General features: G+C 40.7%; 1 protein-coding gene across 1 annotated transcript in view; it reads left to right on the forward strand.

The window, feature by feature from the left end:
• The window catches only part of PCM1 (pericentriolar material 1), an 83,936-nt gene extending 73,214 nt beyond the window's left edge, over nt 1-10,722 (forward strand). Inside the window, exons 32-41 of the mRNA XM_060246420.1 lie at nt 67-201; nt 936-1,133; nt 1,648-1,707; nt 4,101-4,221; nt 5,446-5,603; nt 7,176-7,242; nt 8,541-8,794; nt 9,350-9,442; nt 9,558-9,681; nt 10,441-10,722. Coding sequence (XP_060102403.1) covers nt 67-201; nt 936-1,133; nt 1,648-1,707; nt 4,101-4,221; nt 5,446-5,603; nt 7,176-7,242; nt 8,541-8,794; nt 9,350-9,442; nt 9,558-9,681; nt 10,441-10,466 — 1,236 coding nt within the window. The 3' untranslated portion in view covers nt 10,467-10,722. The remainder of the gene's footprint in view (nt 1-66; nt 202-935; nt 1,134-1,647; nt 1,708-4,100; nt 4,222-5,445; nt 5,604-7,175; nt 7,243-8,540; nt 8,795-9,349; nt 9,443-9,557; nt 9,682-10,440) is intronic.
• The last annotated feature ends 16,100 nt before the right edge of the window (nt 10,723-26,822 follow it).

The following is a 26,822-nucleotide window of genomic DNA, read 5'->3' on the forward strand; positions in this document are numbered from 1 at the left end:
AAAAAACCTTGTTTATGAGTTTTTCCTTTAAAATAAGTGAAGGATGACCTGTTTCACTCTTACTAGGAACATATGGATGAGGCATGTTCTCCTCAGCTCTTGACTTCAGTAAGGCGCATGGTCTTGACCCTTACACAACAAAATGATGAAAGCAAGGAATTTGTGAAGATCTTTCATAAGCAACTTGGTAGCATATTGCAGGTGAGTGTGATTGGTTTCTGGGCCTTAAACCAAGAAGCTGGGAGCCAGTGTGTTGTCATGTTTAGAGAGTCAGTTTAGTATCTGGAGACCCAGGTTCAAATCCCCACTCTGCAGTGGAAACTTGCTGGGTGACCACGGGCCATTCTTTCTCAGACTAGCTTGCTTCACAGGGTGGTGGCGGTGATTAGGATAAAATGGAGGGAGAATGAAATGGAACTTCTCGGTTTCCTGTTGGAGAGATAAACAACATAAATTCTCCTGGGACTCATTGTGACATTTTTTATATAGTAGAAACATCATGAGATTATATTAGCTTGTCCATTTAATGTGCGTGTGCTTCACCTCTCCTCCCATGGTGATAGCTGATAGTTCATTTCACAGAATCAAAGTCACTTAATCAAGTTAGAGCTATTTATAAAACCCCATTTACTTTGCAAGTTAAGATAACTTTCTTGTATCTTAAGTACTTCTCACAACTAGTTTCTGTTGCCTGACTAATTATAGAGTGTAAGAATGATGAAGTAAAATATTGTAATTCCTTTTTGTTTGTAATTTACCATTTAGATTATTATTGCGCTAGTTGCAAATTTGCCTTGGTCTATGGGCCATGTTGTCATCTTTCATCCCTATCTTACTCACAGAGCAATTGTGAAGATCTGAGATACCCTTACATATTCCATGTTGGATTCTTTGGAGGACATATTAAATAATAAATTATTATATTTTGATAACAGGATTCACTGGCAAAATTTGCTGGTAAAAAATTAAAGGATTGTGGGGAGGACCTTCTTGTGGAGATTTCTGAAGTCTTATTCAATGAACTAGCCTTCTTTAAGCTCATGCAAGATTTGGACAACAATAGCCTAACAGTAAAGCAAAGATGTAAAAGAAAGATTGAAGCAGATGGAATGATACAGTCATATGCCAAAGAGGTGAGTATTGTAATATTTTAAATGAACTAGCAGGGATAGTTTATCATTTGTGATAAAGTCACTTTCAAAATGTTAGTTCATTCAGCAATCTGTATGAATTTGTAATTAGAGCTGTTTTGCATTAGAATGCAAATTAGATTGAAGAGCTATTGTATCTTGTCTCTTTCTATTGATACTTCTAAAACAGGGAATATCATGGGGGAAAGAAAAAGATGTGGCTGAGAATATATTGGAAGCCCTGTCTGCTGTATGTTAGCATGTTAAGATGATGCTCTTCGTAGAATAGTTGTATCCAAGTTGCACCAAAACATTCCAGGTCAAGAAAGCATTCTCATTTGCGGGAGAGGATGACATCCTGCTGTACTTAGGTTCTCCCTCTTCCATGATCCCTAGAGGCAGGAAATAGGGAGAGTCTTCTTGGATTCCATGGTAGAAAGTACATTTGATACTCATCTGTAGCTGGCTTGGCTTTGAACAGAAACATTATACTAACTTTCAGTTCTACGCTTCAAAGGCAAAAAAGGCACTAGAAGGAGGAGCTTGTTCATCTACTGAAGATATTGATGAAGACAAAGTAAGATTTTATTAATTTATAATTGTTTTTATTTCCAGTTTTTTAAAAATAGGGCGATACAGGCTGTGACGGAACCGGCCCGATTCTGCCTTCAGACCTGGTCCCGTCAACTCCCTTTTGAGTTGCCAACTCCTGAAGGGAGCTTATCTTCTTCCTGCCACTAGGGCACACTGCCACCACCTGCTCAATTTAGGGGTTCCTGACTGAGAGCAACAGGACTCCCAATCCCCCCTTTTGGAGATGGCTATAGTTACCAGTCTTGAAGAGCAAGTTCCACAGAGGCTGGGGAGGAACAGAGTTATTTAATGCTGTTATTTAATTCCACGGAGGCAGCAGCAAAACCACCAGCATTTCCCAGAGCGCAAAGAGAAGGGCCACACGCAAGCGGGGTGTGCGGTTATGATGTCAAGAACACATATACACTGCTATGGAGCAGAGTGCTACAGTTATTGGGGAAGATGCTTCCTGGGACAGTCTGACATGTTTGTCCCAAAACAATAATCTTGAGAGGGTTTTGGGGAGTTGGGCAGTGATTTGGGAGAAACTTGATGGGTTTACCTGAGGTAAACTGTAGCTGCTAATGGTGCTTTATGACCTTTATTTATTTTTTATTTTATTTAGTTGGCTTATATTCCACCCTTTCATGCAGGCCGGCTCAGGGCAGATAACAACATAGAATAACTAACAATTAAAACCATATAACAATACAATAAAACCAAGGAACAGTAATATACACCATTTTATATTTCCATTTCCATTATATATTTCCATTGGGCACATTCTACAAATCGATACAGCTAAAGGCTTAAGAATATAATAGTAAGATTATAATAACAGGATAGCATCACAGCAAGGGAGGCCAGGAAGATGGAATAAGGACACCCGCTGCCTCAACCAAAGACCCGGCAGAAAAGCTCCATCTTGCAGGCCATACAAAATAGTAGTGTCAGATAGGGCCTGGATGGGGAAGCTGTCAGGTAGGGAAGCTGATTCCACCAGGCTGAAAAAGCCCTGACCCTGGTCTAGGCCAGTCAGACATCCTTCGGGCCAGGGACGGTCAGAAGATGTTGCAAGCGATGTTCCCTCTAAGCTGCAGACAATAATTATTTATTATATCTTGCTAAAGATGGATTTTAATATGCTTGGAAAACTTCAGGAGCAAACAAGAACATAGCACCTGAAATACTAAAAGATTACACTGTGGTGTGAAATTTTCACAGGCAAGAGCCTGCTTCATCAGGTGCGTGAAATAGACACTGAAACAGATACATTTGTTAGACTGGAATCCAAACCAAAATGCAGCTAGTTTCACAAGCCCATTCCTTGCATTCTTTTCTTTTATTTGTGTCTTGTCATGCTAGTGGGACGGTTACATCTAATGAAGCGGTTTAAGACTTTTTGAGAAACTGTTGCCTCTTGCTGTTAGCCTGGACATACTATTAGAGGTGATATATATATATCCCGGGTTCAGATATATTGAACCTGAAAAATATCAGTATTTCCCAATATTCCATTCAGGAAATATTTGGGAAACCGGAATTTTTTTCCGACTCCATTACACCCCATGGGGATTATGGGTCCCTGTAGGACAGGGGTGGCCAAGGGTAGCTTTCCAGATGTTTTTTGCCTACAACTTCCATCAGCCCCAGCCATTGGCCATGCTGGCTGGGGCTGATGGGAGTTGTAGGCAAAAAAAACATCTGGAGAGCTACCCTTGGCCACCCCTGATATAGTAGGAAGAGTGTTTATGATTTTCTAGCTATAAACTGCCTCTCCCAAGAATAGAGATGTCTGATTGCTAATACCTTTATTGAGTCAATTGATTTCGTGTTGGGTCTTCCTCTTCTTCTGGCATTATTGTCTTTTCCAGTGACTCCTGTCTTCTCATAATGTGACCAAAGTACAACAGTCTCACTTTAGTCATTTTAGCTTCTAGAGAGAGTTTAGGCTTGATCTCAATCCCACTTACTTGCCTTTTTGGAGGTCAATGTTATCTGCAAAACTCTTCTCCAACACCACATTTCAGTATTCTTTCTTTCAGGAGTCACTTTCCTGCTTTATTTTGTGTTAGCCCAAAATTCCAACACTATTTGATTCTGGTTTATTTCCTATTTTTGCATTCCAGTCTTTTAAGATTATCAGCACATCTTGTTGAGGCGTGTCATCGGTTTCTTCCTGGGGACTTACACAAAGGTTTCTTCTTCATCAGCATCTGTAGTCAGGGCATAAACTTGAATGTTGGTTATGTTGATAGACTTTCAATGAATGATATTTAGGGATTCTTAAGTGTAGAGTCTAGATAGTGCACAATTCATTTCTTAATTGTCATTTAGTAGGAAGTGGGATTTTTCCCCCGATATCTCTGTAGTAAAACAGGCTTTGTGTATGATTAGGATAAAGATGAAACTGAAACTGTTAAGCAAGCCCATGAGCCTGCAGAAGATCCAAAAAGCAGAGGATCGGATGCTTCTGACCAGGAAGAAGAGGAAAGTGAACATTGCCCTCTATCCATAAGTAAGCTGCATTTATTACTTTGATTGCAATTTTAGGCAGTGAAGCTTGTATCATAGTTGTATCTGTTATTGCTTTTAGAATGAGATTGAATGTTCAGTATATAATCACTTTCACAAGGTCATGAAATCTCTCCTTCCAGTACCACTTTCCTTCGGATTTAAATATTCAAATTATTTGTCCGGTTTTTAAGCACAGCAACTAAAAAACAATACTGTCAGAGAACTATCTGGTCTAGTTTAAGGAACATTAAGATGCAGGTTGAGACATGCTGGAATACAAAGAGATTGATTATATGCATAGAAAGGAACTGTGCCCACAGATAGAATTTTCTTTGTTGCTTTTCTCAGCTGTAATTCTTGTCATACATATGAACCCTGCCCCACATTTGCCATTCATTTAGAACATGGATCCTAGAGTTGGAGTTCCCTAAAAATCACTTTTAAAACTGATCTGTTTTTAATGATTTTTAAAAGCCCTGCTTTACTCCTTCCCTTGTACACAGTTCAATTAATTATAGGTTGCTTTGACATGGAGTGTAGTTTTCTGTTACATCCTAACTACCAACCATGGTTGTATGAGTTGCATACCAGATTTGAAGGGAGCACAAAATATAGTCTGGCAGTTAGGGTATAATGGAATTGTCGGTGCGGGAGTTAGCAGAGTGAGCTTGGTGACCTGCCCAACACAGGGCTCCAGGAAAGAAATCAGCCAGACACCTGCAACTAGTGCCAAAATAGTGTATTTACAGATATATACAATAAGTGCTCACTAGTGCAGCCCAATATCCTACTTCAACAGACAAAATGCTCCGCCTACACACCAACTCTCAAAGAGACCTGTGTGGTCCACACACAGTCTTCTTATAGTTCTACTAGCCAATCAAGGCTGTGCACTGTCATGCTGACTCAGCAGGTTTCTTCTCTTGGCTTCTGCCGGCTCAAACCGGCCTGCTGATAAGGTCATTGTGACCTAGCATGCCTGCTAGATCACCAGCTGTCAAAACATAGCTGTCAGACTGGGTGCAGATAGATTCATTACACCAACAGGAATACCGTGGTTTGTACTAAAGCAAAAGTGATGCATTCCCAGAAGGGGGAGGGAGTGTGCATGCACAGAGTTCAGAGGCATAGCTGATCTTGATCTCTCTCTCTCTCTCTCACACACACACACACACACAGACATGTAATGTAGTTACATTTTAAAATTTATTGCACTTAACTTCAGGCTTGTCTAAAGCAGAAACTCAAGCTCTAACTAATTATGGAAGTGGAGAAGATGAAAACGAAGATGAAGAAATAGATGAATTTGAAGAAGGACCTGTAGATGTTCAAACCTCCCTCCAAGCAAACAATGAAACAGTAGCTGAAAATGAACAAGAGCAGGTATTTACAGAATGCATTTTGATACCCTCAATGATGCTTTTTCAGAGAAGTGTAAAGGGTTAGGAAAATTAGCGTGTGTGTTAGAAAAGTTTGTTTAAATGGTTTATTGTGTTTTGGAAAGGATAACTTGCTGAACTGGCTTACAGTGCGAAAGTTTATTAGCCCTGTGCCTAGGTGGGAAAACGTCTAAGACCTTATTTAGCTAAACAGGCTTTTACAGTAGCTTTTCAAACTGAATTTTGACATGTAGGTTTCAGAGTTTAATGTGCTTGCAGTGTACTATTAAACACTGCTGTAGGAGATAATTACATGGAAACATTACAATTAAAGCTCAAGTTCAACATCAAGCTTTTAGAACTGGTGGATTTTGAAATGTTAAGAACTATTGTTCTAGTTGACTGGGTAACTTTAATTAGCTTGCACCTTCCCTGTATGTCAGGGGTGGGGAACCTCTGTCCTGAGGGCTGTATGCGGCCCTTGAGGTCACTTGGTGTGGCCTTCGGGGATTGCTGGGCTGAACCGAGCCATGTGGGAGCCTCTCTGGGGTCTAGCTGGCCAGCAAGGATAGTGGGGCCCAGCCGCACTGTGCGGCAGCCTCCCTGGGGCCTGGCTGGCTGGTCAGAATTGCTGCAGGGCCTGGAAAAGTTACTGTCACTGTTCAGTTTGCACTTGATTATCCCAGATGGTGTGGCCTAATATGCTAATGAGTGTGTGACCTAATATGCTAATATTAGGGGATGTAGTCTAATATGCTATTGAGTTCCTGCTGGGCTTTTTCTACAAAAAAGCCCTGGACCTATGCATTTGCCTAGGGCAGCAGGCCATGTGTGTGTGCCAGATTAGGCTCTCCCCACATGACTTCAAATAGAAAAACAATTATTTGTATTAATTTTGCCGGTCTGAATCATTCTCCCTTGGCAGAGCACTGTTTTTTAAGCTGATAATTTTTTATGGCCCTTGGCAGAAAAGAGGTTTCCCACCCCTGCTATATGTCTTCTGGACTAAGTTGAAGACAGTTCTGTTTGAGAAGAGCTAGTCTGTAGCAGCCCTTATAAAACAAGAGTCCAGCGGCATCTTAAGACCAACAAAAAATACACGCTTTTGTGGGAGAGAACTTGTTTAAACAGAAGCATTTTTTTAGGCTGATTCATTTATGTTAAAAGGTGCAAACCACAAAAGGGCGAGGGAAGGATATATTATAAAGACGGGCCAGTGTAAAACAACATACAATCTGTAGAGTAATAAATCTACTAAGCATGGGTGAGGACTACTCTCCTGTTGAAAAGTACAGAAGAAAACACAATAATAAGCCACCTATACCAATTTTTATTCCTGAAAGCCTTTGAACTAAATTAAACGATTGTGGGATAGCGCCATTTGTGGGATGGTGCCTGCTGGTATGTTGTTTTTAATGTGTAAATCATTTTGAATTATATTAATTGCAATGTTATTGTTGCAAAAGTTTGGTTTTCATTGCTCTTTGGTTTATTGAAACTTTATCTTAATATGTTGGAGGTGGATATGAATGATCCCTTGGACTTTTGCCACCATTTTAAACCTTGTCTTTTTAAGGTCTCACAGCACAAATTGGAAAATCCAAAAGGCTGCAGTACTGAGTTGGCATCTGTAAATGTTGAAGGTACAATAAATGTGTGTTTTTTAAATAAAGAAATAGGAGACCCCTTAACTTTTGTGGCCATATTCATAATTGGGCTGTGTACTTTATTTTATTACTTCTACAGCCGCTACGATTGGGATGGGTCTTGGATGTTAAACACATTAGCTTAGACTGGAGTACCTGTACATAGGACTGTGCTGTTATTAGGAAGCTAAGAAAAATTCTTGTATTCTGGATGAGATAGAACTGAACCCCTTCCCTTGTTTTATAATACTGAACATATTGTGATCTGACTAGACCCCATCCAGATGTTGAATGTATCTACAGTTACTTGATTAGGATGCAAGAGTTGTAAATGAATGCATGTGGATACAGTTTGTGAGAGAGCCCTGTGGCACAGAGTGGTAAAGCTGCAGTACTGCAGTCCAAGCTCTGCTTATGACCTGAGTTCAGTCCTGGTGGAAGCTGGGTTCAGGGAGCCAGCTCAAGGTTGACTCAGCCTTCCATCCTTCTGAGGTTGGTAAAATGAGTACCCAGCTTGCTGGGGGGGGGGGGGGGAGTACATGTCTGTGGAAGGCAATGGCAAACCACCCTGTAAAAAGTCTGCCATGAAAACATTGTGATGCAACGTTACCCCGGTGTCGGAAATGACTGGTCCTCACCTTTACTTTACAGTTTGTGTACTGTTAAACTAAAAACTAGACTCAGAATAATGCAGAATGATTTCAGGAATTAAATCAGATAATCCAGGAACAATACTCCCTCTAAGATGTGGAGTCTTGTGAGCAAAAAATTCTACTTCTTGAGCTACTGGCGTAAATTTGTTTGCTCTGGGGCCCTTTTTTTTTTTGAGCTAAGACAAAAATGCATGAGTCGAAGGCTAAAGAACCGTGAGCTAGCTCACAGCAACTCAGCTTAAAGAACACTGTCCAGAACCTTCTCTTGGTCTCCTGTGAAGGTGGGGAAAGGAGCATCCTGGAGGTGCTCATGATTCCAAAGTACCAGTTTCTATGTTATTGCAAGCTTCTAGTGTGGGCCTTAGCGCTGACAACATGTAAAATATATTCTGTGGATGTTGTTCTGGGTGAAATAAGAGACTATTTAAAGCCTGTTAAAGATACTTGCCTAATTGAGGAGTTAGGCTTGTTGCTTGGAACAGTGGTCATTTCTTGAGGAAGCAAGATCACTTTTAAAAGCTGAATTGAATGTGTTGTATCTGGCACTTTCTACAACTCTGCCAAGGGCACCCAAACCTGTTGCTTTGCCTTTATATATTAGTACAGTAAAATGTTGCTTGCTTTGGTTTTGGTTTTTTTTAGGTGATCAAAATTTACCTGCTATTGTGCCTCCATATATTAATATAATTGAAGATACACCAGTTTTACCTATTGGAGTTGCTGAGGATCTTGATCCTAGTGCAGTATTAACAGCAGAAGACCCAACTCCATCAGCAGAAAACAAGACACAAACATCAGAAACTGTACATGGGGAAACCAAATCTTCATTAGGATCTCCTGAAAGTTCTGTGGTTGGAAGTCCTGATACAGAATCTCCTGTACTGGTGAATGAATATGTACGTATAGTATGACCCAACTCTACAGTAAAATGTGATTTGAAAAGGGCTTAGGCTGGAGAAGGGTTTAAAAATTTGGCTTGTTTAACTGGTATTTTAGTCTTTGGAAACCTTTCCCCAAAAACCATTTTACCCACATTTTAGAGAGCAAGAATTTAGCTTTGGGAGGAAATTAACCCCATGAAGAGTTTCCACTAACAGGGGTTTCTGTCTCCAGAATGTGAGTTTCACCCCACCCCTTTGCCCTGAGTAGCATTACAGGGTGATTTGAGGCTGCAGGGGAAGGGGAGAAGAGAGGAAGTTGCACTTTGTTGATGGAAGTCCTTTTATCTGCAGTAATGCTCTGTGGGAACTGAGCCACTGGCTTGGACATTAATAACATTTGCCACAGTCTAAACCGAAGTATGCAGTTTTAGGTCCCATTGAGTTTATTTGCATTGATAAATATGTGCCTAACTATGCTGCTGCTAACAGAGGGACATAAAAGTGCTTAACATGGCCAAGACTACACCATTTTAAAGACTGTATTAATTTAAAATGCTATTCTATCAACAGGAAACAGGTTCTGGAAATGTCAGTCAGAAATCAGATGAAGATGATTTTGTGAAAGTGGAAGATCTGCCACTTAAACTTGCAGTATACTCAGAGGTGTGTTGCTAAAAAATTAGTGTATGCAGATGTTTACAAAGCTTTTCTGTTTAAACAGGACAAGAGCAAGAAATTGTCAATTATAAGAACTATTTTTGATTATGTTTGCTCCCAGGAAGATATAATGAAGAAAATGGTGGTGGAAGCCCAGACCAACAACATTGCTGAAGAAATACTAGCTGGTGCAGAAAGTCATGGTGAAGAATTAGCAGGAGATCCACAGATGTTGAAGGAACCAGGTGAGAATTTCTTAATTCCTAACTCAGCCCTGTCTCGTAACTTAAAAGTACCCAATTCGTATTAAAAGGCTGTTTCTTCTAGGTGATGGTTCCTAGAAAACCTTGACACAATCTAGTGTAGGACTTGGCAGTTTCACTTTATTGTGGTGGCGGCACCAGTGGCAGCAGCAACACATAGGGGATGGGGATTTATATAGTTTTGCTAATTTTGTTTGCTATGGTTTTGATCTACGGAATGGACATCACATACGAAAGACAGCACCCTGCACCGCTGACTTTCTCTACTCTAAGGCAGAACCCTATGTTAGTTGTTCTGGTTTTCTGCCATTGCCTGGTGGAAGACTTACTGCTTTAAGTGAAAATCAAGCAGAGCTAATCCCATCTGCAGGTGCTGCTGTTATACTAATTTTGATGGAATAAAGTTAGAGTCCAGTGGCACCTTTAACAAAGTTTTGTTCAAGGTATGAGCTTTTGTGTGCACCTTAAATACCTTGAATAAAACTTTGTTGGTTCTAAAGGTACCACTGGACTCTAACTTTATTCTATTGCTTCAGACCAACACTGCTACCCACCTGGTTCTAGCTTCAGTAAAAATATGCAGTCTGATTGTGTGGTTCCACAAACAAGAGAGTTTCCTGCTTTAAATCTATATGGGAAGGACAAGAACTTCATGTGCACATCGGAATTCACTCAAGGCTCTGAAAAGTTGATATATTGTGGCAGCTCTAAATGGCAGTGTTTTCTTCTATTCTTTTACAGAGATTTCTGGAGCCCAAAATGTGTGAAAATATCTCCAGAGCTTCTCCTTGGCCTACTGTCTGTGAATGCATTAGAAAACTCCTCCTAAGCTTCACGTTTTGATCTGTATAAAAATGTAAATTAGTTTTTCACTGCCTCTTAGAATAGGCATGCTAATCTGCACATAAAAGCCTAAACAGCTAAAACTGACTCTTCAGTCTTGCTGCAGTTTCTTTTCTGTCTTACATTTTTAATGTAATTTCAGCAGTTTTAAATAAAGTTTGACTTGTATGTGTTTTGAAAGTTGCTAAATGAAATTCTGAAGTGTTTTGGATTCAGTGAAACCAAAACAGTTTGTATTGAATTATCTTGTATTGCTTGTTAATATTGTAAAGGTGTCTGCTTATTATTTGACCTCTTACATTAGTATGCTGAGTGAGAAAATGAAACTAAATCCTATAGTCTTCTTCCCACTGTACAGCTGGAAGTGTGAGAACTGCTGCAGAACATGTTGGAACACTGTGCAAACACCTGCAGAACAGCACAAGTGCCTGTATTCATTCTGCTTATGGTTGTTTTAGGTCCAGCCAGTTTTGCCCTTGTCAGTCATACTGAATCTAGCTTTGCCTTTCTTACATCCTTACAATCCTGATTAAGATTGTTTCCATGTATACTCCTAAAAGAATTGTTCTTTCCCTTTATGAAAATGAGAGTGTGGCTTTAAGGTGTACAAGTGTTCATTTGAGATAAAGACTTACATGTAGTGTGAGACAGTGAAGGCATATATGAAAGAAAATAGTAGATGCTTCAAAGTGTTTTCTGGCCCTGAAACTATACTTAAATGGTATAATAGATGCTAGCTTATATGTACACTTTTCCCTCCTCCCTTTGTTGTACATTGTTTGAGAGTGCCCTTAGCTATTATGCTAAAGCCACCGCCAGCTTGAAACCACATTCACTTCTACAGCTGACTAGCTCATCTTCCCTGAATGAGAAGCTGCTTATCTTGCAACATGCATCATCTTTCTTGAGTAATGAATTGAGCAGCATCTAACCACACTGAAAGATGTGGTACTTTACTCTCCAAAAGTATTCAGGACCAAAGCAAATATGATGCCAGAAGATTCATGAATGAGTTCCAAGAAGTGAAACCCCATGTGAATGGGTGCAGTACAATGGTTTTAAGACTCTCTCTCTCCTGTGCCTAGCCCAGTAACTACTTACCTATCCATCACTAAACAGGAAAGACCTGCTTTCACTAATTTGTAATTTGCTAACCGCCTTGGTTTTTTCTTTTGGAAAAACTTGGGATATAACCAATATCTATTATGCCGAAAGGACACAATCTATCCAAATAACAAAACTGCCCATAACAAAAGCTAGTCAGTACTATCAGTTAAGCTACTACATTTCTAGCTACAAACACATTTGAGACCAGCAGAGTGTTTTCTTGACACAAGTTATGGGCTATGAAGCCATAATTACCGTTGAGTGTTATGGAGACAGGAAGCCACTTTTACAGTTGGCAAGTGTTGCCAACTGTAACACTTGCCAACTGTAAAAGTGGCTTCCTGTCTCCATAACACTCAACGGTAATTATGGCTTCATAGCCCATAACTTGTGTCAAGAAAACACTCTGCTGGTCTCAAATGTGTTTGTAGCTAGAAATGTAGTAGCTTAACTGATAGTACTGACTAGCTTTTGTTATGGGCAGTTTTGTTATTTGGATAGATTGTGTCCTTTCGGCATAATAGATATTGGTTATATCCCAAGTTTTTCCAAAAGAAAAAACCAAGGCGGTTAGCAAATTACAAATTAGTGAAAGCAGGTCTTTCCTGTTTAGTGATGGATAGGTAAGTAGTTACTGGGCTAGGCACAGGAGAGAGAGAGTCTTAAAACCATTGTACTGCACCCATTCACATGGGGTTTCACTTCTTGGAACTCATTCATGAATCTTCTGGCATCATATTTGCTTTGGTCCTGAATTGCAGAATGGGTAATCTAAAGATAAGAATTTGAGAGAGGAAGATCCAGCTGACAAAGGGGGAAAGGGTCCCACTGTCCTGTAAGATTAAAATTGGTTGCCTTTTAAGGTCTTCTTATGGTAGTTACGTTACACACACACCTCTGTTACATGCCCCTCATCATTTTCTTTCATTTCACCTCATTTTTATATTCCTTTTCTCCCACCCCCAGTACTTCTGCTTGTAGCCTTGCCTGGAAATAGGATGTAACTTGGTCCATGGCAAAGTCCTAAAACTTTTGAAAGATATGTCATAGTACTTATATCCGTAGTCACTGTGACCCATGTAATGAGTACATTTTTATCATTCTTTCTGAAGTTACATATTGGGAAAAAGTGCCCTAGTAAACAGTTTCCACCATTTTGTTTCTCAGTTAAGAACTGTTTATAGCTGGGGTGTCAAACATGTGGCCTGTGGGCCATATCAGACCCACTGAGGGCTCCAATCAGGCCCTTCAGCAACTGGCTGTCGTCTGCTATATTTTCCCTTGCCTGCTTTTTTAGGTCACCATTTTGTGTTTCTCCCCTGACAGGCCAGAGCAGCAAAGCAGTCTTTCCCTCTCCCCCCTCCCTTTTCCCAAAGGGAGGAGGAGGGAGGAGCAGCTTCAGCCAATGAGGGAAATTGGCTCTATAGCTCTGTTGGGTGATTAAGTTTGCCAGGTTCAATTAATCACTCTGCAGAGCTACTGAGACAAGCCTCTCTTCCTTCTAATGAATGGCTGAGGCTCCTCCCCCTCCTCCTGCCCTGGGGAAGGAAAGAAAGCGCCAGAGCTTCCTTTGTGCAGTCCCCACCATCAGGAGAGCTACAAAGAGTGCTTGTAAGACTAGCGACGTTTTAGTGAAGGTATGAGCTTTTTGCCTTGCTACAGAGAGAGAGAGTTTTGTTGGGCTTGTTATGGTTGTAACTGGGTTCCCCTCCTCTTTTTCACTGTACTCATGCCCTCCAGTCTTTCTCAATAGGAAAGCATGTGAACTATTTAGAAGTGAAATATCAGCATTAGACTGAGAGTGTTCCACCCCAGGTTTACCCAGGAAATTTTCCTTATTTTTTTCTTTCACATTTTCCTTTGATTGGGGGTCTTTAATTTAGACTTCCCAGATAGTAGGCTGACACTGACCACTGTACGTGGCTGTCTCTCTGTTCTTGTAGTTGTTTTTTTTGGGGGGGGGGGGAGTTGTATTTTTTTTTTAGTTGTAGTTATTTTTCTGGGGAAAATTATAGTTTTGCAGACAAGCACATAGCCCTCAGTCTGTGCCATGGTGCCTTCACATGTTCTTGACTAGTATGTGAAGCAACTTCTGTACAAAAGCTCACAATGCCCAGCTGCTTCATGTTCCTCTGGATCTTAGGCTCAAAGCATTGACCATGAGATGTCTGTAATGAATGTCAATCAAAAGTAGGTTTGAAACTTACAGATGTGCACACCTGAACAGCACATATTCAAGACTGATACAGCACAGACATTGTCTGCAGTTTTTGATGCAATAATTCATACTAAGAGGTGACATTTATCAAAGACTATAAAACAAAATATTGCATGCGGGCTAATGTTTTAAGCATGTTTTATTTTAAGCAAATTTTTTTTTAATTGTGTCTGTGCCCTTTATAAAGTTTATATGTCCACTACCTGGCATTACATTTTATGATACACATGGCTCGGCTCAAGGAGGTCTCATGTCAAATCCGGCCCCCATAGCAAATGAGTTCAACACTCCTGGTTTAGAGAGCTGAGTTGGGGAGATGGGATGGATGATAAGTGATCCATAAGAAAAAGATGCTTAGAACTCAGTTGTGTCTCGTGGTTTATACCCCCACTGGATAGCTCTTGTTCAGTCTGGAAGGTGGGAAAAACCATGTTTTGGCTGTAGTTAAGTAAGGCTGCCTTTTCAAACTGAGTGAAGGCAAGAAAAATGATATACAAACGTTATGGGTTAGAGCCAGACTACATTTTATAGCAGAACAAAAACATAAGCCATGTTGGATCAGGCCAATGGCCCATCCAATCCAACACTCTGTGTCACACAGTGGCCAATATATACACACACACACACACACACACACACTGTGGCTAATAGCCACTAATGGACCTCTGCTCCATATTTTTATCTAACCTGTTCCCTCAGCAGCCCATTTATCTCCCTGAAATGCAGTTCCTGTGGGGTTGCGCATAGGAAGGAGGAAATAATGGAAATTACATCTTCCTTCCCATTAGTAGGAAATTTAGGCTAGATCCAACCCCAAGATACTGTCAAGGTTCTTAGGGAGTGGAACTGTAAATTAAAATGTTAAGGCTCAAAGTACCAATGGAGTTTCAGGCACTGTAATCCTCTGGGAGATCACACCCATAGAAGAAATGTACAAAAATTAGCTTACCTAGTATTTTAAGTACAAGAGCAGTGCAGCAATTATAACTTTCCCTCATAGCCTCTATAACAGCTCTCGATTTCCTACTTCCTTTCCTTGTCTACTGGCTGGCTGCCTCCAGGAAAATTCTGTCAGGCCTTGCTTTGGGTCTGGGCTAGGCCCAGTTGTGCAGTGGAGAACCCCAAAGATTTGCAGGGTACACCTCACTTTCCCCTGTATCCCCCTCCCCACACTAGTTCCTCCTTTTCTCCTTCAAGCAGCTTCCTTATATTTCCTTGCTTCCTCTTCTCCCCACCTACAACCAATTACCTTTTATCTGCTCCCCATCTATACTTTATTTATAGCCCACTTTTCTTCACAATGGGGACGAGAATAGCTTGCATCATTCTCCATTTTATTTTCACAGCAACCTTGTCAAGTAGGTTAGGCTGAGAATGTGTAACTGACCCAGTGAGCTTCCATGGTAGAGTGCTGATTTGAAGCTGGTTCTCAGAGATCTTGAAAGCTTTAACCACAACACATTGGGTTTTGTGGAGTGGCTGCCTCTGAGAGAGCCTACCAGACCAACCTCATTTTCTTCTTTGCTCGAGTGATAAGCTACTGGATCAAGGGAATGCTGTTAGTGTTGTTTACCTGGATGTCAGTAAAGCTTTTGACATAGAGTTGCCCATGATGTTCTGGAGCATTGTGTGCAGTTCTGGAGGCCTCACTTCAAAAAGGATGTGGACAGAATGGAGTGGGTGCTGGGAGAGTGAAGAGGATGATCAGGAGCCTGGAGACCAAGTCCTATGAAGAAAACAAAGCTTGGGAATATTCAGCCTGGAGAAGAGGAAGTTGGGGGGGGGCATGATTGTTCTTAAGTATTTGAAGGAATGTCACGTAGGGGAGGGCGCTGTTCCTGTTGGCAGCAGAGGATAGGGCTCACAACAATGGGTTTAAATTAAGAGTGGGATGGTACTGGCTGGACATTATGAAAAACTTTTTTACAGTAAGAGTACTTCAACAACGGAATCAGCTACCTTGGGAGGTGGTTAGCTTCCCCTCACTGACAGTCTTTAAGCAGGACAAACACTTGTCAGGGATGCTTTAGGCTGATTTTGCATTGATCAGAGGGTTGGACTAGATGGCCTGTATGGCTCCTTCCATCTCTGTGATTCTATGATTCTAATCAGCCAGGCCCGACTGAGTCATGTAAGCCTAGAGATACCAAGTCACCTGGTGGTTATTGGTAGGCCTGGCCCTGATGTGTCCAAAACAGCACTGGAAAAGGCTCTACCCATATCTCCAGCTATTACTGACAGAAACCAAGGCTTGAATGCTGGCAATACTGTTATGGTTGTCTAGCATTTCAAGATACTTCTTATATTTCACAGATTAGTTTGGGAAGAAAAACATGGCAGCTTGTTAGCAAACAATTTCATTACTCCTGTAACTAGGAAATTCATCCACTCATTTAGAAAGGGGCTGTACAGAAGGCATCTTCCTCAGAAGAGTTCACAGGTTTCTATTCCAGATACTTTTTAATAAAAAGGTGGGTGGCATGACACTGATCTTGGACCTAAGAGAACTTAATAAGTATTTAATAGCTCTCAGGTTTTATATGCTGACACTAGACAATATTTTCCCCCTCAATGACAAAGGGCTTTGGTTTGCAGTCTTTAAAATATGCGTACTTTCACATGATCGCTATCCACAAAGTGCAGTTTAGGTCTTCGAGTCAATTCTTTCAGTACTTAGTGCTGCCATTTGGTTTGGCCACAACCCCATGGTATTTACCAAATGTGTCTCAGTAGTTGTAGCTCACCTACACTTAAAGGGTTATTCTATCTATCCCTATCTAGATTGACTGGTTATTTATGGGCACAGTTTACAGCCCAAATTTCCCTGGCTATAACCATCCTAGAGTGGTTAAAGTTTATCATAAACTATACTAAGTCCACCCTGATCCTCAGGACATTGAATTCTTTGCATTGGATTCTATCTCTAATAGAGCATACTTCTCAGGAAAGCTTGAACAATTCAAAAGTGAATGGTGAGATTCTCTCTGAGTCGGTTCCAGAAAGCCATTCACATTCAGAAGATGCTAGGTCTTATGGCCTCCACCATATCAATGATTCATCACACAAGACTTTGCATGCGCCCCTACAGAACTGGTTTCTAAGGAAGTTCAGACTGGGGATAGACCCTCATTGGTGAAAACTCTCAATACCTAGACAGGTCATCAGGTCCCTGTTTCGGTGGTTGGTAAACTCTACCCTGATAGATTGCAGCCCCTTGAGGTTTCTCCACATGATTTTCACCTGTTCACAGATACTTTTTGGACAGGTTCGGGTACCAATTGTGGCTCAGTCTATTAATGGGCACTGGAGTCCAGTTGAATTGATTTCATATTAATGTCTTCAAACAGGTACACCCTTAGCTTCTTTTTCAGACATCATCCACGGAAAACGTCTACTGTCTACAGACAACACAGCCAAGTAACAATCAACAAAAAATGAAACGGGCTTCCTCAGATTGTGCAAGGAAACTATGCTTTTATGGGACTGGGTCATTCAAAACAAGATAGAACATCAGCCATATACATATACATACCAAGACAAGAAAACAAGATAGCAGACTATTTGAGCAGGGACCCACTATCAAGTGGTCCATGAACATGAAGTATTTAGACCCATCTTCAAAATGTGAGGTCACCATCTTCAAGATGTGAGGTTTGCTTCAACAAGCAATGCAAAGTGTCAGGCTTACTGCTCAACAGCAGCCATGGACAATTAAGTCAAGTTTAATACGGTCAGAGACACATCCAAAAAAGAAAAATAAGTAACAAGTGGAGTTAGAAAAACCAGGCCCTGGGAGATGCCTTCCACCTGCAATGATATTATGGCCTTTACTATGCTTTCCCAGCATTCCTCCTGCTCCACCATGTAGTGTTGAAGCAGAAAGCACTCTTCTGACTCAAAAGAATGTGGTTCCCAATGTTATGGAAACTGGCCAGAGGCAGGAGAATACCTCCAGGGAGGACCTACTAATTTTAGGACCAGTCCTCTACTACAATGTAGAGATGATATGCATGTGGTTAGTTTTGCCATAAACCAGTGATCAGACAGAGTAGCTGATGTTTTAGTGTCTGCCCCCAAGCTATCTATTTGTATGTCATATAATACAAAAAGGTAATGTTTTACTGCATGGGTGCTAGATAAGAACATCAGACGGAGATTTCAAATGTCTACTCTTCCTGGTGGATTCCAGCCTATCCACATCCTCTTTCAAGGTGCATTTAGCAGCCATATCAACCTTTCATGTTGGGGTGGATTCTAAGCCTGTGTTTATCTCAACTAATACAGAACATAAATCATTTGAACCTTAATATGATTAATAAGGAATTAGGAGTTGTGAAGCAGTTTTATCCTCATTTATGAAGGCAACACATGTTGGTATGAGAAACAAGTAGGAAGTGCATAATACTAACTTGTCTAGAGCAGAAGATATATCAGTAAGGTTGCAAAGTGCATGATTTATTTTTGCATAATCCAGATTGATTGCATAATCCAAATTTACAGTTGTCCCATTTTTTTTAAGGACACTAAATTACAATATTTCAAAATATACATTGGATGACTGAAATTTACCATATGGTTTTAGACTGGAATCTTTGCTGTTAGATTCAAATGTTATATTTTGTAGTCAATTTGCTGGTTGACTGAATTTATTATATTTATAATCTCCCTGAAGTCCCACTCAAACCAGGGATTATTGTTGGCTCAGATTTATTAAGATCCTCTCCAAAACTTTGTTTTTCTGTAGTGAGAAGTGGAAGAGTTTAGGACTGCCTGGGTACTATGCCTCCTCAGTCCTTTGGCTTTCTGTACTATAACAAGTTGTTCCAGACAGGGCTTTTATTGTACAAAAAGCCCAGCAGGAACTCATTTGCATATTAGACCACACCCCCTGATACCAAGCCAGCTGGAACTGCAATCCTGCTCAAAAAAAAGCCCTGGTTCCAGAGTGAAAACCTGCTTGAGTATTATGCTAATGAATGCATTGCTTTAACCCTCATCCCAGAGGAGGAGTGATAACAGGAATTTGGCAACTGTTACTCATTGGTGAGTAAACGGTATTATGCATAGGCAAGTGGCTTGCAATTAGTGATTAACTGGTGTTACAACGTTTTGAAAAGCAAAAAGAGGACATGTTTCCCAACTGACTACTTCAAACAAGGGGGCACTATGACAGATCTCATTATTCCTACTATTTAAAGCGTGATAATTACTACTAATTAAGAATATTCCTAATCCTAACCTTCCAACCTAAAAAGAAGAGATTTTCCTCAGTTTTTTTTTTTTAGGAGCCCAAAAGAGGACAGACACAAAAAAAGAGGACATTCTCATCACAGCTAAATTAACTTCTTTCCATAAGTTAAAAATGTTTACTCAAACAAAATGCAGGTTTATCTTCTCCCACATGTGGCTTAATTTTGTCAGATCTATCCATTTACTCATAGATTGGAATACTTCTTGGCCTACCTTAATGTACATTTCTTGCTCATCATCTGTCATAAGTGAAACTAGCTCTGGATTTTCACTGATTTCACTACAAGTATAGCTGTCCAGCTACCACAATGGTAGGGTTTCAAGTCATTGTTTCCTCCTCAGTGTCTAAATCACTGCCTCTAGGTTTAGCCTCTGCTTGTCTGGGAAGTCTGACATTTTCCTCAGACTCACTGGTGTTGCTCTCAGATTCACACACTGGTTTTAGCAAAAGGAAAGGAATATCCTGTCACAGTGGGAGACTGATTCATTAATTAGCAGTACTCTTATTACTTCATTATCAGTGGAAGGATCCTTGATGCTTCTGTTGACACTTTTAGACATTTCTAACAATGTTTAAAAGAACAGTTAGACAAATTGCCAATCGAGATATTGATCAGTAACAAGACAACTTCGGTTCTCTTATGTTCAGGCGAAGTGAGGCGTCCTTTACACGAGCTGTGTGAACAGTCCAAAAGTGGAGGACTTTATTTGCCTTCCCTCCCAAACTCCTACCACCATTTAAGACAGCAGATTATGTAAATTAGGGCTTGTATTAATGGGTGGGGGAGTTAAGGAGGTGCTTAATCATAGCTAAATCATGCTCACCCTATAAACTGCTAAACACAATAGGTTGGGAGGCAATCATAAAAAGCAGGGAGGCCATTCTCCTGTACTTATCTGTATTCCCTCCACCCCTGAATTCAAACTCTGACATCAACATCGTCTCAGTTTTTAAGCCCATAAGACCATTTCGTTTTTATGGGACTTACCAATACTAGTATCAGCCATCTTTAAAGAGGTTTCCTGCACTGTACTTTGCATCAACCAGACAGGCTTTTAATGTTTAAAACTTTTGCTTTCTTTGTTAACTCAGATTCCTGGACACCGATAACCAACTGCAAGCATATATTTGTCAGTGGAAGAATTCCTGGTGGCCCATTTTTCAGCATGGCCAAGCAGTTCCATTTTGGAACACAGCTTCTGATCCAAGCTAAAAGAAAAGGCACACATCATTATTCTTATTGACATAGTTTTATTCCCTTGTTAATTAATGTTTTAAAGGGTATAGCCCTGATACAGGGAAAAAAATGCAAAGTGCCACAAAAATGAATGGAAACTGACTAAAAGCTATCCATAAATCCATTAACTTTCTTTGGCTCAAGACCTTCATGCATTTTACCTTCTCTGAAGTGTATTGAGTGACTTGCAGGATTCAACTCCTTTGCAAGCAGTGTTGAGAAAGTGCCACTTAAAGATTTGGGTTGTGCAGGGAGCAGTTACAATCTGTTTTGCAGGGATGTGGTAAAACTAAACGAGATACAAGATGCAAAGATTTTCAACATAAAAACTGCTACAAACATCACATTTGGGGAACAAAATCCAGAATGGGAACCAAGACCATATCTTTGTGTGTCTGGGTCCCTAAATCACAGCGCTATGTTCTATACTCCAGCTGCAGCCTCAAAACAATGGTCTTCTTGTATCCCGCTGGCTATGAGATAGTCTATGGAGTGCATATATAGTGCTGTAAAGGATGGAGTGAACTCTGCCCCCAGCCAGACTCTGAATTGGAACCATGACTTCTGGTAGCGACCGCAGAACTGTCACTAGAGAAGCACCAGATTGTGACTGTTCTCCAGAATGACCTTCATCCTGTGAGGCAGGCTCATAGGCGCATGGCCATGGGTAGAGGACAATATCCCTTTCTAGAAAGAAAGTAAATTTCTAGCTGTTTCCCTTGGGAGATACAAAGGGAATAGCGCCAATAGTTTACAATGACATTTCTGGGAAGAAATGGCTCTGAGCTGGAGCAGAATCTATTCTCTTCTTGTTTGAATTAATTACACCATTCTCTTCCATAAGCTTTTCTCTTTAGAACTTGTGTCCTTTAAAAAAAATCCTCCTCTTTAATATCAGCAGTCATAAGTCTGCTTTGCTATTGTGGCCAAGTACAAGGTGCTTGGTTTCAATGGGGCTGAATACTCTCTTGATATGATGATCTGCTACCTCTGTGTGGGAAAGGATGACTTGTTGCTGCTCTTCAAGTATGAGTGCCCTTCTCCAAAGGGCTCAGGGTGATGTACATCATATTTCAAGCACAGAATAAAATAAACGATCTGGTGAGCTAGGGTTTTGTTGTTGTTGGGTTTTTTGTGCTGAGAGAGCTCTGAAAGACTCAGTTGGCTTCATGTGGAGGAGTGCAGATTAGAGTTCTCCAACAAGTCCCATGTCTATTAGTTACTTAATCCTAGAACCACCAAAGCAAAGTCTGATGCTCTTAACTTCTTAGTTTAAGAATTTCAAGGCTCTTTTTTGTAAGCTCTTGGTTGATTGGCTACATCAGGGAGGTGTGGCCTAATATGCAAAGGAGCTCCTGCTAGAATTCTACCCCTGCCCATACCAAATCATGGTAGTCAAGCTTCGCACCAGAACTGTTCATTGGTTCATACTAGGAATCCAGATCTCAGAATATATCACAGAGTCTTCAACTTTCCTGTGGTAGCCCAGGAATGTGAAAGCTTTCCGCCAGACATAGAGTCCAGTATGTAACAGCCTTCCATTGAATTCAGTCCATAGGTTCTAACCCATAGACTTTTAAAGAAAGTAGAGATTTACATAGGAGTTGTTGGATGGGGATTTGAAAGTTGTCAAGTGGCAAGCAAGGATACAGCTGTTGTGCCTCCCGCTGCATTCTTCTACTAACTGGTCCCTTATCCTCTGCATGGCTGCCTCTGTGAAGAAAAACTTGATGTTCTGCTTGCTGCAGTGGGTGGGAATAGTATTAAGAACTGAGGTAGGAGTGAGATGAGAAGCGCATCAGTGGCATAATTGACAGCATCACACCTTCTCAAGGCTCCAACAGGATCTCATACTTGACACCTAGGAACCTTAATTTGCACTTCTGCATATTTTTGTCCATGTTTCTCTGATGTCTGTTAAATGATAACTGAAACTACATCTACCAGAGCTTAGGCTGGAACAAAATCTTGTTAGTCTTTAATGTAGCTCAGAACTTCTGTTTCTTTCCTTTAATGATCAACTCCTTTGACCTGAGATCTCACGTCTGGCCACACTGCATTATTTTTTATTTTTTATGATTATACGTATGTATTTTTATAAATTTTAAATTCTACTTTATTTCTAAATTTGGAATTAATCCTTTAAAATTTCTTAACTCCATCACAAATATTCATCTTTTCCTTCCACATAATCGCCACTAAGAATAATTTTTGCCATGGCTAAAGTAATCCTTTGATCCTCACCTTTTAACAAGAAATGAACACTAAATTCCCGAGGATAATCCAACCATTTCACTCTTGGGTCATACCATGAGCAATACAAAATCATATGACCCAGTGTTTAAAGCTCTCCCCATTCACATTCACAATATCTGCCCTGGAATGTAGATTTAGGTGGGTAGCCATGTTGTTCTGAAGCAGCAGAAAAACATTTAAGTCCAGTGGCATCTTTAAGACCAACAAAGTTTTACAAGGTATGTGCAAGCACACTAGCTTATGCAAGGCAAATCCATGTGTATGTCTAAAATGGCAGATACAGCAAACAAAAGTTAAGGCTTTTGAAGAGCCCTGCTGGATCAGACCAGTGGGCCATCAGATTCAGCATCCTATCTCACACAATGGCCAACCAGTTACTCTGGAGGGCCAACAACAGGGCATAGAGGCCGAAGCCTTTCCCTGATGTTGCCTCCTGGTTCTGGGATTCAGAGGTTTAGTGTCTCTGAATGGAGAGGGTCCTCTCCGTCATCATGGCCACTGACAGACCTATCCTCCATGAATCTATATAACCCCATGGCATTGCTTTTGACAAGATTTTCACCGCAGTTCCCAGAATGTCTATATCACATCTGTTACTATAAGTAAAACAGTTGGAGGGAAAATGCAATGGATCAGTAGCAGAGCATCTGCTTTATTTACAGAAGGCCCAAGCAAGCGTGGCCAGAAGGCAAAACTCACTTTGGGATAAGGGCTATAGTTCAGTGGCTGAGCATCTGCTTGGTCTGCAGTGGGTCCCAGGTTCAACCCCCAGCATCGCCACCTAAAAGGACCAAGTAGTGATATGACAAACTTACTCGAGACCCTGAAGAGTAGACAACACTGACCTTGGTAGGCTAGTGATCTGGGTTAGTATAAGGCAGCTTCATATGTTTAAACAGAGCCTCCATTTACAGACGCAATCTTTCTACCCACCTGCATGAGGTAAATGGACACGTTACATTACTACACTAGAGAGACCTTTGGTTTAATCTAGCAGGTCAACATTTTTATCATTCCTCACCCCCCTTCGTAAGTGATTTATTCATCCAGGCAGAAAGCAGCATATGAGCTTGCCACAACATTCAAATCCTTATTTTGTTTGCTCTCTGTTTACCCAACACTTCTACTTCACAGACTTCTTGGTTAACATTCAAATGACAAGCAGCTGAGAGGCCCTTCTTCAGGAAAATTGTTCCTTCCTGTTAGGAAATCATGTTATCTCACACCCGTGATATCTACGGGGGATAAAGACTTGATTGCTAAATGAACACACCCAGCTGAAAATCAGGGAAGGGAACTAGAATGGAGGCTGGTAGACTCTGGGAAATCTTTTCAGCAGGCGTTTGCAACAAGATAACAGCCATTAGAAGAGCTTGCTCAACAGCATGGAATTAAACTCATAATTATCTGGGGCTGTTCAAACTGATCTATAATCTAAGCTTGCCTGGGGCCAGTCATGAAGGAGAACACACACATACACACAGAGTTTATTTTCAAATGGCAGTCAGTTAAGTTCTCCTTGTACTACGATGGTCAGTCTCTGTATTTCTGGGGGGCATTTTCTTTTCCCATTAGGAAGTGGTCTGGCAGCTACAATTGTACTCTGCAACACAAATTAGCCTTTTCTGAGTAGTCCATAGTAGTTGGCAGGGCTTGTTTGGTAGCAGGAACTCCTTTGCATATTAGGTCACATACCCCTGATGTAGCCAATCCTCCTGGAGCTTACAGGAGGCCCTGTGAGCTCTTGGGAGAATTGACTACATTAGTGGTATGTGGCCTAATATGCAAAGGAGTTCCTGCTACAAAAAAAAAAAGCCCTGGTATTTGGTATCACCCAACAGCACATGCATTCTGAGTATTACGCCAATATTAATATGTGTGTTTGCATATAACATACTTGACACTTAACAAAATAAATAAATAAGCAATAAATAAAAAAGGCCAATGCCATACTAGGAATTATTAGGAAGGGAATTGAAAACAAATCAGCCAGTATCATAATGCCCCTGTATAAATCGATGGTGCAGTCTCATTTGGAATACTGTGTACAATTCTGGTCACCGCACCTCAAAAAGGATATTGTAGCACTGGAAAAAGTCCAGAACAGGGCAACTAGAATGATTAAAGGGTTGGAACACTTTCCCTATAAAGAAAGGTTAAAACGCTTGGGGCTCTTTAGCTTGGAGAAACATCGACTGCGGGGTGACATGATAGAGGTTTACAAGATTATGCATGGGATGGAGAAGGTAGAGAAAGAAGTACTTTTCTCCCTTTCTCACAATACAAGAACTCGTAGGCATTCGATGAAATTGCTGAGCAGTCGGGTTAAAACGGATAAAAGGAAATACTTCTTCACCCAAAGGGTGATTAACATGTGGAATTCACTGCCAGAGGAGGTAGTGGCAGCTACAAGCATAGCAGGCTTCAAGAGGGGAATCTGGAGCAGAGGTCCATCAGTGTGTATATATGTGTGTGTGTGTGTGTGTATATATATATATGAATTTTTTTTGGCCACTGTATAACACAGTGTTGGACTGGATGGGCCATTGGCCTGATCCAACATGGTTTCTCTTATGTTCTTATACAATGAAAAATCAGAAAGAGAGAACACGGCGACCCATTTTGATCTATCTCCAAAGAAAAAGCGTAACACTGAAGTTTATGATGTTTCTTATACACATCTTTGAAAACATTTTTTAAAATATAGAGTTTCACGCATAAGGGGAAATGTATCTCTGTTAAAATGACTTTTAAGGCCAGAGCTGCTGTGTGTTATCAGTTGGTCACCCCACCTGTAGACTTGCTGCAGTTCCACTTTGACATCTGAGATGCTGTGAACAACAAGATACAGAAGTCATTGTGGACAGCATAACCTGACAAACTAAAATAGCTACGAAGTGGGAAGTCAGCATTCCTGCAAAAATTAACCTGATGTGGAAGACCTGAAGAGTAGTGAGCTTAACAAAACTTTACTGATTTTTTTCAAGCATCAGAAACGGCACGATCAGAATAACTTGGTAAACTTTATTTGTAGAGAACTGTGCTAATATTAGAACTTCTGCGTTGCATGCTTTGGGCTATGGCATCGTATACAGCCATTTACTTGGTTTTGAGAGTTTACAAAAACCAAGTTCAAAAGAACAAAATCTGGTTCTGTCAGACTTTATATGGTCAGCTTATCTTAGGCAAGTTGCAACTCATTTATCCAGAGTGAAAAGCATAATATTCTTTCACATTGCTGTAGATCAAATAGAGAAACTCACAGCCTGTTACATGAACAGCCTGTTGTTGTGCAGAGTTAAGTACACTTAGAAATCCTAAGCAAGTCTCCACAGAGGGATATAATCCCAGAGAGTTGCTTTGAGGATTGCACTGTAAGCATGATCCAGGTGGTCTGAAGTGCGCACAATACTGCATAAGACTGGGCTTCACGGCTGTAAAATGCTTCCTAGAAAGGAAGTTCAATTCAAATCAGTAGTAAGTAAACAGGCAAAGTGCAGCCTGAAGAAGCATAGGTGAAGGGCACACACTTGGGAGTAAGTCCTATTTAACTGAGACGTAGGGCCAAATTAGATGGGATGGCATCCACTGCTCCTAGCCTTTGCACGCCACCATTTTTAAAAGACTAACAAGGCAATTTAAAAATGTCACAAGGATCACAATATGGCAATCTCAAGTGCTTGCCCCCTCCCCCAAAACAGCTGCGGTATGTGTGGCCATTTTGGCACTTGTAAGGCATAGGGGGAAGGAGAAACAAAAGCATTCTAGCCTGCCTTGGGTCCATCCCTGTTCAAGCTCTCATGAAATGTTAAAATCACTTTAAAATGCTAGCTGTATCCACAGATCAGACCCGTAAACACCGTAACATCTAGTCTGGCCCTTACAACCAAGTAAACATGCATAATATTTGGCTGTCAAAAAGTCTTTGTTATAGTTTGGTACCCCAGCCACAAGTGGAACAATTGCTTCATTTCTTACTCCTTTACAATAGCTGTAGAATAAAACCACTCTGGTTACAATCGGTCACCTCTGTGCTACAAGGCCACAATTGATCAAATGAAGGCATTTGCTTGTAAAGATGTGGGCTTCTTGTTAATTTGAGATATTTTTCACATTTAAAGTAGTAACCTTATCTGCAAATGTAATCATGGTATTATGGACAAGCTCTATCCTTCATGTAAATTTTCATATGTATTATGGCACAGGATCTT

Source organism: Heteronotia binoei, chromosome 9 (genome assembly GCF_032191835.1).
Source record: "Heteronotia binoei isolate CCM8104 ecotype False Entrance Well chromosome 9, APGP_CSIRO_Hbin_v1, whole genome shotgun sequence".
Classification (NCBI taxonomy): Eukaryota; Metazoa; Chordata; class Lepidosauria; order Squamata; family Gekkonidae; genus Heteronotia; species Heteronotia binoei.